At 29.9% G+C, this 15,802-nt stretch overlaps 1 protein-coding gene across 1 annotated transcript; it reads left to right on the plus strand.

The window, feature by feature from the left end:
• The first annotated feature begins 4,267 nt into the window (after positions 1-4,267).
• Positions 4,268-7,644, plus strand: LOC134691540 (uncharacterized). Its single transcript, XM_063552107.1, has 5 exons — positions 4,268-4,351; positions 4,633-4,819; positions 6,093-6,187; positions 7,120-7,194; positions 7,622-7,644. The coding sequence occupies exons 1-5, from the start codon at positions 4,309-4,311 to the stop codon at positions 7,642-7,644; spliced, it is 423 nt and encodes a 140-aa protein (XP_063408177.1). The 5' UTR covers positions 4,268-4,308.
• The last annotated feature ends 8,158 nt before the right edge of the window (positions 7,645-15,802 follow it).

Below are 15,802 nucleotides of genomic sequence, written 5' to 3' on the forward strand. Positions count from 1 at the left end.
GTGAATTTTTTTCTAATTTGGTGTACTTCTTCTGATAACTGCATGCATGACATGTATTGCAACAAACACCCTCCTCACCCTCCAAAAATTTCAAACATATCACTTTTATCACCCTGGTCTAGGGAGATAATAGATTGAAACAAATTCCGTTTTGAATTTTCCTTGAAATTCATTTTTTTGTTTAATTACTTATAACACAATGTAGCATGTATTGGTGAAATCAACGATAATCTTGATTGTTCAAAAAAATAATATTATCTTTATCATAATTTCAATAGAATACTTTTTAAATGTGAATAGATTTGTTGTGAATGCTTTTCACACATTAAGTTACGTCAATTAAGAACACACATTAATGAAAACAGGATTGAACGTGTACACCGGATGCGCGTTTTGACTGCATGATACTCACTGTTGACGATCGAAACAATATGTTGAAGACAAAATCAAATAGAAAAGTCTTCTGAACAAAGGGCTTGACAATGCGACAAACACAAGTACAAAACAGTACACTACAGTTCAATGATCGTATTTCTAGACATTGATTAAAATCTAAATGCATTTTTAAGTGTCTACAAATAATTTGTGAGTACAACTTCCTTATATGTAATTGTCGTCATTAGCTCTGCATGATCGACCGAACATTGCTCGTTGAGAAACACATGGCTTACTGAGGGCGTAATGCGCAGCTATTATACAAAGAGTAACAAAAAAACAGCTATTTTATAACATTTATACATGTGCATTTACATAATTTTTTTTCTCTAAAGTACAACTACAGTAAAAACCGTATCCAGCAATCAGCTATTGTTTTATAATATTTAAACATGTTCATTTACATATTTGATTATACAGTATAACTAGAGTACAAACATTATTAAATAATAAGCTATTTTATAACAATTATGCATGTACATTTACATATATTTTCTAAAGTACAAATAAAGTTCAAACAGTATCCAACAATCATCCATTTTATAACATTAAAAATTAACATTAATACATACAAAAAAAAAGATTTGGTATGATAGCCAATTAAACAACTGTCCACAAGAGACCAACATGACACAGACATTAACAACTACATGTCACCATACTGCCTTCAATAATGAGCAAAGCCCATACCGCATAGTCAGCTATAAAAAGCCTTATTTGAATAAAAAATAAATAAACGAGAAACAAATATGTAACACATAAACAATTGAAAACCACTTAATTACAGACTCCTGACTTGGGACAGGCACTTATATAAATAATGTGAGGGGGTTATACATGTTATCGGGATCCCAACCCTCCCCTAACCCGGACAGTGGTATAACAGTACAACATAAAAACGAACTATACAAATCAGTTGAAAAAGGCTTAACTCATCAGATGGACAAAAATACTAGCGGAAATATGTACATTTACATAATTTTTTTCTAAAGTACAGATCATGTTCATACACTATAAAAAAAATCAGCGGTTTTATAACATTTATACATGTACATTTACATATTTTTCGGAAATACAACTAAAGTATAAAGAGTATCCAACAAACAGCCATTTTAAATCAGCGGTTTTATAACATTTATACATGTACATTTACATATTTTTTTCTGAAATACAACTAAAGTATAAAGAGTATCCAACAAACAGCCATTTTATAACATTTATATATAGACAAAGGAGTTCCAATGAGACAACTCTCCATCCAAATAACAATTAATAAAAGTAAAGTATTATATGTCAATGTTCGGCCTTAAGCACGGACCCTTGGCTCACATCGAACAACAAGCTATTAAGGGCTCCAAAATTACTAGTGTGAAACCATTAAAATGGGAAAACAAACGGTAAAATCTATATAAAAAAACGAAAAACGAGAAACACGTATCAATTCCTGACTTAGGACAGGTGCATATATTTCCAGTTGGATTAAACGTTGTAATTGTATCAAACCTTCTCCCTCGTTCTGTATAAAAGTTTAACATCACAACATAGAAAAACACACGATAGAATGACAATTGCAAGCCTTAACTCAATCAAAAAACACTATGAACTAATAAATTGATCTGTGATACCTGAATGCAAATACATAGTTAATAAAATTTCAGAGACAAACATTGAAGGCCAAAAATCAAAATCACAGGTTCAAGCAAAGCCCTGGCGACAACACCGTGACATATCTTACAACGCCTACCAAATAATTAATTTTGAAAAAAAGGTTCCTTATTATATACATGTAAATGAAAAAGAACCTTTGTATTGTACTTTTACATATTTTTTCCTGTGGTACAAATAAAGTTCAAACAGTATAAAATAATCAGCTATTTTATAACATTTATACATGTTCATTTTCAAATGTGTTTTGAAAGTACAACTAGAGTACAAACAGTATCAAACGATTAGCCATTTTATAACATTATGCATGTACATTTACATTTTTTTTTTCTGAGGTACAAATAAAGTTCAAACAGTATAGAATGATCAGCGGTTTTATAACATTTTACATGTCAATTCACATAACTGCATACTCCAATTTTCTATATAAACGAGTATTTATATTAATATGATGAAATCAAATAAATAATTTTTAATTGTAAATTCAAAAATATTTGGTATATTGTAAGAAACAAATATTACCAGTTCATACATTATGTATGATAATTGCAATTGAGAGAAAAAAGCATATTAAAACACGTGTATGTACTACGCTGAAATACCAGCCAAACCGTAAAGAAAACATGAACCCAGACATATCAAATTTTATATTACATGGGTTTATACATGAGAGGGTTGGTGATAATAACTGAAATACATACATATGTCAATGATGTCTCTTAAAATATTTAAGTCATGAGACGAACTTTTTAAAATCAGAAATGTTATCGCAATTATTGGACCAATGCATGCACATACTTGTATACTAAACTAAGTCGTGTAAGCACATTTTTAATATTGATTATTAAATATCTGAAACGTATTATTTACAGGTAATAATTCATTCAGAGGTAGTAGATTACAAACTACTACACTGTTGAGTTGTTGCCGAACAGATCGTGACGGGGATACAAAATACAAACAGAGCACGTGTGAAGAGGGACTTAAAGGCGGGTATCTGGACGGAATCGTGAAAAAATTGAAAGACCTATGATATGTATCTTTAATATAGTTGTTACATGATTTGTTGTATCATATGTGTTTTTCAAGAATCTGTTATTTATATTACCCGTCAGGAACAGGGGAGTTTATATTTTTTTGTCAAGTTTGGCCGAAGAGAGGTTTCGTAGTTAAGGTCACTGCATACGAGACAATATCGACAAATTTGTTTCTAAGAAGTAAATAAATCAATATCTTCAAATTTGTGAAATTTTGATACTACAACAATAAACGTTCACCCCTTTCACATTGAAATTCATCAATGCAATTCTTATATGAAATATGTTTGACTTTTTTTTATAAATCCGAAGCTTCATATGACTTTAATTATGGGGAATAGTAAATGAAGTGTTTTATCTATAAGGGATTTACATTGCTATGTCATCGCTATATTCACATATTTATTTTTTATATTTGTGTAGGATAATTTCTCCGCTAAGTAGAATATAATTGCGACAAAATCCTAAGCCCGACGTCAATAGCTTTGCAAGGAAAACAGACATTAAATAATCATTAGTTTTCTTTGAAATCTTGTTATTACCCCTAGATGAGATTGAACCCAAAAATTCCCTGTCGTCGGACACATATATAACATATTACATATTTTTTTCTTTCATTTTTGTACATAAATAAGGCCGTTAGTGTCTCGTTTAAATTGTTTTACATTGTCTTATCGCGGCTTTTTATAGCAGAATACGCGGTATTGGCTTTGCTCGTTGTTGAAGGACGTACGATGACCTATAGTTGTTAATGTCTGTGCCATGTTGGTCTTTTGTGGATAGTTGTCCCATTGGCAATCATACCACATCTTCTTTTTATTTTTAACCAAAACAAATTGTTTGATTAGTTGTTTTTTTCACGATATTTACTGAAATATCGATGACTTTCTTTAGTGCAGTCGAAATATTTTAAATTTCAGATTATTTTCAAATTTATTCGAATCTTGCGACAAATAAAACAATACAACCCAAGTTAACATGTTGTACATGTTGTATGCATATTATTATCGAACAAGAAATTTCATAATCAATTATTATGTTTTAAAAATGTTTATAATCATTTCCTTATGTTACAAAAGGACATTTTATATAATAGTGATCAGTATATATTCCCTGTGCAATCATTACACCCTACACTTTCTAACTGATTGCACGTATAAACACTTGCACGATGAAGAGCTATATACTTGCCTTTGTACTGCTTTTATCGTATGGTAAGTGTAATTAAATAAACAAAAAATAATTCTGAAATCACAATAGTTGGGTTTCTAAAAGATCTTTGGAAAAGAAGATAAAAAACCCATTGCCAATCTTTTCTAAAAAATGTCATGTGATATTACAGTTGTATTATTGTTTCGACATTTTCAAGTGTCGATACTTAAATATAGAGAGAACGAGTACAAATATATATTTAAAATTTAGATTTTAAACAGAATGACATTGACAATCAAGTTAAAACTTCATCATGCTCATCTAAATTATACATTTGTTGTAGATTATGCCACAGGTCAATGTAATTTCCCGTGCAAAGCGCAAAAAAGGCTTTATGATTGGCTTGCAGATAATGGTGACGCTACTGGTTCTCAGGTAAAGTTCGACGCGTCAACTTACACACTTTCTGTAAACGGCACAGAGTATAAAACGGACTGTGTTCATCGATCTGGACCTTTCTATGTACTAAGGTAAGCAATTCTTTTTTTATATTTTCTATTTTTCTTTAATTTAATTTTCTGAAATATTAGTAAGACGCTTGTTTTAATCCATTGTTGCTACTTATGGCTGTGACTATAATGATATTTTTGTCTGAAATTTGTTATCACTAATACTTACTTACTTAATAATACAAGACTAGTATGAATCATATGTTTTGATTATCGTTCTTGAAAAGTACTGGAATTGAGAAAAACACATGTAAAATTTGCCTTTTTGAGAAAGGAGTAGGTTCAGTAAGACCCCTTTTTGGCCCCGAAATATAGCAGTTTTTCAAAATTGTTATAATGTCGATTTTGAGTTTTTTATTTGAAAGAACAATGTTTCTGCTACATACCTATGGGCTGTTCCTTACAATATAAGCATATATATCGGTTCCAGCATCATTCAGTCATGCTAAATTATTAAAATTTTCACAATTAAGTATTTTAGTTAAATTTTAGACGATTTCCGTCTTAAATGAAAGCGGCCGCATCTGTGTTCATTCATAATATTGAAATGTAAGTTGTATTTGATGATAATACATAACATATTTAAAAATTGAGGATGAACTCGGATGCGGCCACTTATATTTCTGACAAAAAAAAATCTGAAAAGTTACATATTTTGGCATAATTCATAGATTTTCATATTTCAGCATGACCGAAATCTTTTGACAGATGAACCTGAAATTTGAGGCAAAACCGGACCTGCCCCTTTGTTTAGTTCTAGCCCATACATGTGATAACACCAAACATTTATGTATTATGCATAACAATGAGACATGACTATTTTATAGACACATGTTGACAATAGAGCCGGTACCTATTGATATCATCTATGTTGCATTGTGAATCTGTGTTGTTTTACTGTCGAACAGTTCAAACCCTAAGATTCTTGCATTGATGATGTTATAGCGATGGCATTTTAACATCAGAAACACATATCCATGTCAGTTGCTAATGTCAATGTTGAAATGTAAAATCCTATGAATTATCATGTAATTAAATTTCTTATTCTTTTCTTATTTTACAGACGTAAAATTGAAGGAGTAGTGTCGTATATTTGCCTGAAGAACGCAATATTAAAAAATGTAGAATGTTTTAAATAATCATTAAATGAAATGTCTTATTCTGTTTTATTTTGTTCAGACGTAAAATTGAAAGAGTAGTGTCTTATGTTTTCCTGAAGAATGCAATTTTAAAAAATGTAATATACTTTAAATAATCATTTAATGAAATTTCGTATTCTGTTTTTATTTTTCAGACGTACAATTAATGGAGTAGTTTCTTATATTTGCCTGAAGAACTCGAGGTTTACAATATCTGCTGACTTCTTAGTCTTATTTAGAACTGAATGGAGTAAGTCACGTTTGTATTTGTTTGGCTTTATAACTATTTTGATATGAGCGTCACTGATGAGTCTTATGTAGACGAAACGCGCCTCTGGCGTACTAAATTATAATCCTGGTACCTTTTGATAACTATTGTAGCTATAACGCAATAAGATTTTACTCATACATAGTTATTGTTTACAAGACTAATACAATACATGTTTTTCAATTATTAAAAATGTCTTGTACCAAATCAGGAATATGGTCATTGTAATATTTTAGTTCGTTTTTGTGTGTGTCACCTTTTAACGTTGCGTCGTTTGTTTTCGCTTATTTTTTAGTGTAAATTCACATTGCGGTAGGACATGTCACGGTTCTTGTCTATCCCAAATTCAGGTATTTGGATTTGATGTTATTTTTGTTATTTTCGTGGGATATTGTCGGATGCTTGGTCCGTTTCTGTGTGTGTTACATTTTAGTGTTGTGTCGTTGTTCTCCTCTTATTTTTAATGCGTTTCCCTCGGTTTTAGTTTGTTATCCCGAGTTTGTTTTTTTTGTCCATGGAATTATGAGTTTTGAACCGCGGTATAATACTTTTGCGTTTATTTCAATTATTTAGGTACGTAATTTAGTAAAATTAAAAAATAACGAAAAATTAAATTACAGTTATCACATGAGCATTTGTGAAGTAACCATATTTGTTTTAACACCTCATCATACTTTCTAAAGAATGTTACATTGTTAGTTTGATACAAGTATATATTGATATTTATAAAGGTATCGTTAAACATACAATTTTGATATCAATATTATATGTTCTTTCAAATCGCAAGAAAAAACAAGCTATACATTTAACTTCCGAAGTCTTCTATGAGAAGATCTAGAAGAGTAGGTGATATTTCTAAAAAAGTATACCAATTATCATATAAAAAAACTTACAAGTTGTATTTTTATTTTCAGAGGCATTTACTGGAAATCCAACTTTGTGTGACGTGTGCACCGGAAAGGATTTTATTGCACCGGAACTTTTAAACGGTAGGTATTAATTGCATGTATTTCTTATTAGTCAAATAACTATTATTGAATAGACAAAGATATCCAAAATTTTGCAGTTGCTACACCAACGTATACAACTATTAAGTTTCTACTACATACATAAACAAGATGGTATTGAATTATAGATTTTAGATGTTTTGATGAATTTTGATATTTGATTTTGCCATGTGTTTATGGACTTTCCGAATTGATTTTTCTCAAACTTCAGTATTTTAGTGATTTTATATTTTACGAAATCATCATTCAACTACTTTGGATCGGTATTATAATGTTTGTCTATTTGGTATTGATTGTCGTTTAACTATATTCTGCTGTTTGGTCGGGTTGCTATCTTTTGATATATTCCCTAGTAAGTTGTTGTTTTATTTTATCAAAATTTATGTTAGCTTCATTTTTGTATTTATAGATGTGAATACCACTGGTAAGTAATTACATTCGTAACATACGTCAATCATATTTTAAACCGTGAATCAAAATCAAATATTTTTAACTTGAATCCCATGTTGTGAAGCTCAATATTTTAAAAAGGGAAAACAACTTTTTGTTAAAATTGGATAAATTTGAAAAACATCAAACTCAAAGTTTAAAACAATGTTTTATCATACTGCGAACACAGTCTGCTTATAATTTCAGTGATGTTTTAAGAACAGTTCATTTTATTAAGATGTCTTAATAAAAATAGCGGCACAGTAGTAAAGGATAAAATGTATTTTTATCAGTTGCTTCACCTTCAAATTCCTATTTAACTGTTAATACACACTAGTATTTATTTTGATACACTTTTTTGATACAGATATTCAACCTTTATAAGTATTTGAATAGAGAAAATATAATAAGTCCACTCGAAAACGATAACGAGTAGAAAGCGTTAGCCAAAGCAGAATGTTTATTTAGATGTTTCTTTTCTTTACCCAAAATCAGGCTAATTTAGAATGTCTCCGACTTAATATTAGGAATATATTTATTCGAATATAATTAGCTGTTTATGATAAAATTAATGTATGAATATGTTTGTAGACTGCAAAATTGGTATGTATGTTTTTTTATGTTTTCATTTAACGTATTGTTTTGCATTTTAAAGACAATTTTGTTTTTAGATAATATATGTTTTTTTCTTAAAAATCTTCTTTTCATGTATTTATATTCTCAAACTCTTAAACATCATTGAATCTAAACATCATGTAACTACTACAAGACTGATTAATGCAATGAAGGAGACTTTCTGTTCTACTTCATTTGTTAATATAAACGATTCATATGTTAAACAAATCAATATTTCAAATGAAATTGAAAATAAAGAAGGGTAGTTAATATTTTTCTATATCATTTTCTCATAGTATAGTAGGAGGTGTCAAACTAGCAGTATTCTTAAAACTAAATTCAGGTTAAAAATTATCGTTAGACTTATTTGCACTCTTTTTGTATCCACTATATATTTTTTTTTATTTTGGTGTAAATTGTTTCTCTTGTGGAGAGTTGTCTCATTGGCATTCATACCACATCTTCTTTTCTTATATTATTATGACAGTTAGACATACTTCAATTTTATTTGTTTACCTGGATGGAGAGTTGTCTCATTGGCATGCATACAACATCTTCTTTTCTTATATTATTATGACAGTTAGACATACTTCAATTTTATTTGTTTACTTAGATGGAAAGTTGTCTCATTGTCATATCTTCATATATATATATTTATATATAAGCAATATCATTAAAAAAGTGTGCAAATAGTAAATAGTCAATGAACTTTTGAAAAGCCAAGACAGATAATACGCAGACTGTTTACTTATAATATAATAAACTGATTTCATTGTAATAAGAGTTTTTGTTCTGTTTTATAGTTTCGGTACCTGGTGAGTATTTATCATTTATATTTCTAATATAATTCAGCAAGACATTAAAATGTTTAAGAGTTCAAATAAAAACAACACCACATGCAGACGAAAAAAACGAGATATGCTTTTCATTCAACAAAAAGTTTCAACATCAGTTTTCATGATATATATGTGATGAAAATAATGATATGTGTTAGTTAATATGAATAAAGCTAATCTCCAATTAAAAAGGTATCGCTCAAAACATAGCTAACACAAAGAACACAAAGTCAAATTGAGAAATACAATGACAAAAAATAAGCGAAACATTTTGTAGTGTTACATCAATTGTCAATTTATTATATCATGACCGTTGCGAACCTGGTTTCTCTTCAAGGACGATGTATTTCGTATAGTTAACTTATATATAGAATACAATATTTTGATATGCGCGTCACTGATGAGTCTTATGTAGACGAAACACACGTATGGCGTTCTTAATTATAATCCTGGCACTAACGTTCTAAATTATAACCCTGGCACTAACCTAATGACAATATATTGTATTTTTCAGAATTGGGTTGTAATCTTCCTTTTGTGTGTCCTATAACTGACCCGGGGGTTGATAAACGATGTACTCCATGCGAACCTTCTGAGGCTAGCGACGACGGTCTTTGTTGTGGATAGTTGTGTGATTTCAATTAACACATTCTTCAATGGATAAACTATGTGCAATCATACTAATTAAAAAATAAAAGTATTGACTTTTATCTATATGCCTAATTTATTACAAATTTCTAATGTAACATGGAGACACTAACCAATATCACTGCAGTAATGAGTACTCCTTTGTTTGCACGAATTATCATCGATATGATCATAATTATGTATTAACTGTTTAAAAAAACTTTAAACTATTCGAGATACTAAGAAATATCTACCCCAAGAGTAAATTATTTAAACTGGTTTTGACAAAACATTTCAAAATGCTTGACTCTCAATTCTCTCTATATTTTAAACACACATCTGCCTTCAAAATTTAAAAAGTGTTACCTATAATGAGTTTATTTTCATCCTAAATATTTGCAAAGATATAATGTACCGTAAAGAGGATTAATTTCGCGGGTATCAAATTTCGTGATTTTTATTGAATATTGCATACGATATAGATTGGCGGTTATAATTTTGTCGGATTCAAAACTTATAACAATGCTTTTGAATGTTCCGTTTTAAATTGGCGGCATTCGTTCTGGCGATTTTGTTCTAACCGCAAAAGTTTGCAACCCGCGAACATTACCCGCTATACGGTATATTGTACTAATAAGGAATGTTGGATACAATTTTATGTTGATAGTTGACATTAATCAATCCAAGTTTGATAGTAAGCAAAGCAAAAGCATGAAATAGTATATGTTTAATTCAGAAAGAATAGACAAAAGGAGAGAACTTAATTTTCTTTTCAAATGTGGTGTCTGTGGTCAATGCCAGACATACGAAGGATTTTTTGCAAAGACCTTGTATACATTTATTTTTATCAGCTTGTACTTTACTAGCATGATAAGTTTTTAAAAAGCAATTTAGAATTCCCCTTTTTTTCCACTTATGTTATCCGATTACTGTAAGGGAAGCTTAACGTCGTAAGCGTCCATTCAAAATCCAAAAGCCAAAGCCAAAGAAACAAATGACAATGCCGCTGCAGCTAAAGGATTCAAAAACGAACACAAAAATTGATAGATATCATAAGATGGCAAATTCCCTTTTCATATAGAAAAAGTCATTAACGGCCAATTCTTTATTGACATGCAATGTCCTAGTATTCGCAAAGCTGTTTGTTCTAATACAGACTGACAATGCATGTACTACACGATAGCATTCTGAACCAAATTGTCAATTCTGTTTATTCTTGTCCGTACACTCCATAGAATTGTCAAATTGCAAAGAATCATATCGATGCCACTACCAAGCATATAGCAGATGTATTCCTGTATTGCTATGAATATCAGTCTCTGACAAATCCACTTTTCTTTCTTAAAATAATTCAACTGCTAACTATTCAACTATTCGACTGCAAAAATCACAAATAAAAAAGTTAACAATGGAAGTAAGGAAAATATTAAACATAAATTCACAAAAAAGTTATATTATTAACCTTGAAAAGAAATTAAAAATTAGAAAAGCTCAAATTAAATAGTACTACTTCTGGGGAGGTTGACAATAAGAAATCAGAAATAGAATTACTAATCAAAATTACTATGAGAACAAATCAGAGGTGTCTAAAATCAGGGCGCGTGTAAAATGGGCGGAAGAAGGGGAAAAATTGTCGAGCTACTTCTTCAATCTCGAAAAGCAAAACGGAAAAAATAAATTATGGAGTCGAATTAAAACAGACAATGGACATTTTAAATACAATATAGACGAAATACTAAATAAACAATTTAATTCTACTCAAATTTATTTAGCTCCGAGGGATGGAATTTGGAAAGTGCTAAAGATTTAACCAGTCACATAGAAAATAAAATAAACGATGACGACAAAAAATTATTGACCGTGATATTACCGCGGAGGAAATAATGAAAGTTCTAAAAATTATAAAAACAAATAAATCCCCAGGGGAGGACGGGATCATATCTGATATTTATGTAATATTTTGGAATATCATACAAGAAGAATTTTGTACGTTATTGCAAGAAATATTTAATGACAAAACAATGTCGGATTCGCAATATAAAGGAGTTTAATCATTATTATTTAAGGGCAGGAAACGGGAAAATATACGTAAGTGGCGCCCTCTTACACTTCTGAATTGCGATTATAAAATTATAGCTAAAATACTAGCAGAAAGATTTAAAATAGTCCTTCCTAAGCTTATACATCCAGACCAAAAAGGGTTTGTAAAAGGCAGACATATAACGGAAGCAAATAGAATGATACAGGATATCATAAAATATATTGATGATGAAGATGAAGATGATATAATTGTCTTTTTAGACCAACAAAAGGCATTTGATAGGGTGGAACGGGGATGGCTTGACTTCGTTATGAAGGAATTTAATTTTGGGGACAATTATCGTGGTTGGGTTCAAATGCTTTTGAAAAGTGCAAAGACGTGTATTAAAACAAATGGCTACGTCTCAAAATATTTTTCAATTTCTAGATCAGCCAGGCAGGGTTGTCCTGTAGCCCCCTTTTAATATATATTACAGGCAGAGCCCTTGGTCTGTACAATAAGGGCAGAAAAAGACATTCAAGGCATTATATTGCCTGGGGAAGAAAATAGGGAGCTAATAGAAACCAAATTAAATATTTTTGCAGACGACAGAAAATTATTTAATAAAAATGAAAGTTCTGTAATACAAATCTTTTGAAATATTAGACAAATATGAATAGGCATCGGTTCTTAAATTAATTACGAAAAGACTAAGGGAATAAATATTGGCGCAAATAAACGCAAACGACCTACTTTTAAAAAGATAAGCTGGACAACAGATAACATAAAAACACTAGGTATTCACCATGGTTATAACATTGACAATGACAAAATTTGGAAATCAATATTTGAAAAAGTACAAAATTGTGAACACGTCTAGAAAAGTCGAAAATTGACTTACTCTGGAAAAGTCCTTATTGTTAAAAAATTAATTATATCAGTGTGTGGTTATGAGTTAGAGATAAGAGGTAAACCCGAAAAATACAAAAAAGAATTGAAAAAGATAATATTGAATTTTATTTGGGATGGGAAAGTAAATCAAGTAGACCGGAAGGTTTGTTGTTTAGATGTTAAAAAGGTTGGCATGGGGATGGTCAATTTAGATAGTTGGATAAAAAGTAAATATATCAAATTTTTATATTCGATATTACATAAGCCATTATCTAGTTGGAATGCAATAGGTAAATTTTGGTTAAAAAATGTGATAAGAAATTTGAGGATGAACTTTTTCTGTGTAAATGTTTTGACCTTTCAGGTCTTGAGATAAAAAACCTACCACATTATTACAAAAGCGCATTACATCCATGGTCAAAATTGGCAAAGATCACACAGGGTATATTTAACGAAATGAAAGTAAAGAAACAGCGATTATTTGGAAACTCAAATATTTTATTTCAGGGCAAATCTTTATTTTATTCTTCCTTTTCAAGAAGTCAGATCAAAACTCTTAGTGATATATGGGACAATAATACCAAAGATTTTAAATCGTGCAACGAAATATATAGACAATTAAAAGATAAACGTTATTGTAATCAAAAGTTCCATACCACAAACATTCATGCAGATTTAAAAAAAAGAAGGATGATCAACCTGCTTTAAAAAGCAACAAAATAAAAATTTCTGAAAACCTTGAATTTCTAAATCCAGACAATAAAATCATTAAAAACAAGGAACATATGTTCAATTAAACATTAACATAACTGAGACCCCTAAGTGTCAAACAAAATGGGAAAATTTGTATAGCGAGTATATAAATTGGGAAACAATTAGGCTAAATCTAAGTAAAATGAATGTTAATAGAAAATTTGAAGAATTTCAATGGAAATGTATACACAGGATTATACATACAGAAATCCAACTAAAAAAATTGCGCATGTCAAATGGAAAATGTCATTTATGTGATGAAATTAATAATATTGAAACTCTTGAGCATTTATTTTATCAATGTAACAATGGTAAACCATTGGTAGAAACGGTTACTATATTTACAACTTTGTAACTTTATAAACGACGAGGTTCTCGTTGAAAAAGATATTTTATTGGGAATTGGTACAGAGAATTCGAGTAATTTCATTGTTAATTCAATAATACTTTATTTCAAATGGCCTAGTTGGAAAATACGTAATAACTGCAAATTCGATAAAATTAAACTGAATGTGCAGTCTATACAGGCTATGCTAAAAATGCACATGAAAAACGAATTAAAATTTCTTCTGCTACGCTCGGATATAAAGTATATATGCAAAACGAAAAGTAAACTCTTTATCGAATAAATTTAGGAAGATGTACTTAGTTCTACTGCTCTAAACGAAAGGTGTGTTCAATTCCATATATACTTATCTTAATGTATGGTGAACACTATGTGATTATAACAGAAAGAAAAAAACAATATTTTTTATTGTAATTATTATTTGAATCTATGCCTTTGCATATTAGTTACATAAGTAAATTACCACACATATTATCCTTCGTAATACATGTGTACTCATCACATGTGCTTTATCCTTTTTTATAATCCATATATATATATATTAAAGAATACTTTAAAATTCTGTTCAATCACATCAAAATTATTCAAGTCAAACTATAACGTATTTTTGCAATCAAATTTTAAAGTATTTTTAGTATAAATCAACACATGTTTTGTTCAGTGAACCGGATATACGATAGTGATGTGATACAGTGATCTTATTAGGTGTGAAAATCAATTGTAATGGTTATTTAAATATATTTTCCCTAGTCAAGTGAGGCTGTAAAAAAACAGGGCCCCTAAGTATGCGACCTGGGCTACCTAGGTATTTGTATAACAGGAAATGATTGAATAAAATATTTGTTATCGTTAAAAAAAAAAAAAATATTCGACTGCCTGTCAAATGATTGTAATCTTTATTATTTGTGATGTTATATAACATATTAAAAAAAACAGTTTACGAATAAAAATTAACGGCCTAATTCATGTACACAATAATAAACGAAAAACACGTTTGGTATACCACTATCGGACACAACCGTTTTGGGAGGAGACACGTACATAATACCGGGGAATAAAATATTTGCGGGAGTATACCATTAATCTCTTTCGATACAAATATGTAGGAAAACTCATCAGATCGTTGCAAATATATATTAGAAGAGGTGGCATTGATACCAATGATGTAATCTCAATCCAAGTCAAATTTTTTAAAAGTTAACCATTATTGTTACATTGATCATGTTGATGTTTTTGTTCATTTGTGATTTCGGGTCCCTTTGTAGCTGACTATGTAGTATGGGCTTTGCTCATTATTGAAGGCGGTACAGTGACATATAGCAGTATGGAACCGAGATCCCTGTTCTTTGTGTTTTTCTTCAGAAACGTTGTGTGTACTAAAAACAACAGTGGTTTGTGTTGATAAATTATTATATGCTGTATTTCTAATTTTAGATTAACAAATTCAACGATTTTTTAATCATATATTACGTAAACTTCTGTTTATTTGACTCATTCTTTATTTAAGGGGAGTTCCCAATCCAGAGAAAAGCGGTGGGGATTACAACTATATGCTCTCAGTCAAACGCATTGATGGTAAAAAAAGGGGGGCCCTCCCCCAACGCCCTGGATCCACCACTGAACAGTGTATCAACTATGTTTTCTATTAAAACATACAGGTTAATCTTTGGTGAATTTTACATTAACCTTGATTGTTATAAAAACAATTTATATTTAATCAAAGCATCTATTGAAGGAATCGTGATTTTTAAAAGTGTGAATAGGAGGGTGTCTTCCTCCTATTCCCACTTTTTATAAATAGTATTCCTTCTATTCCCACTGGCAAATAACAATAGATGTTTTGATAAAAAAAATGTTTTTATAACAATAAAGGTTAATTAGAATTACACCTAAAATTTACCTGTATTTTTTTTTAAGCATAACATATTTGGTACACTGTTTAGGTATAATACAGATTTATTTTTTATTTTTTTAATCTGTAATCTTAAACTTTTGTCTGCTGTACTTATAAATCATGATATAAATAATATTATAACCAAGTATAATAAAAAAAGATGTGGATTAAAGGTATAC

The sequence above is a fragment of the Mytilus trossulus genome, chromosome 11, assembly GCF_036588685.1.
Source record: "Mytilus trossulus isolate FHL-02 chromosome 11, PNRI_Mtr1.1.1.hap1, whole genome shotgun sequence".
In the NCBI taxonomy this organism is placed as follows: Eukaryota; Metazoa; Mollusca; class Bivalvia; order Mytilida; family Mytilidae; genus Mytilus; species Mytilus trossulus.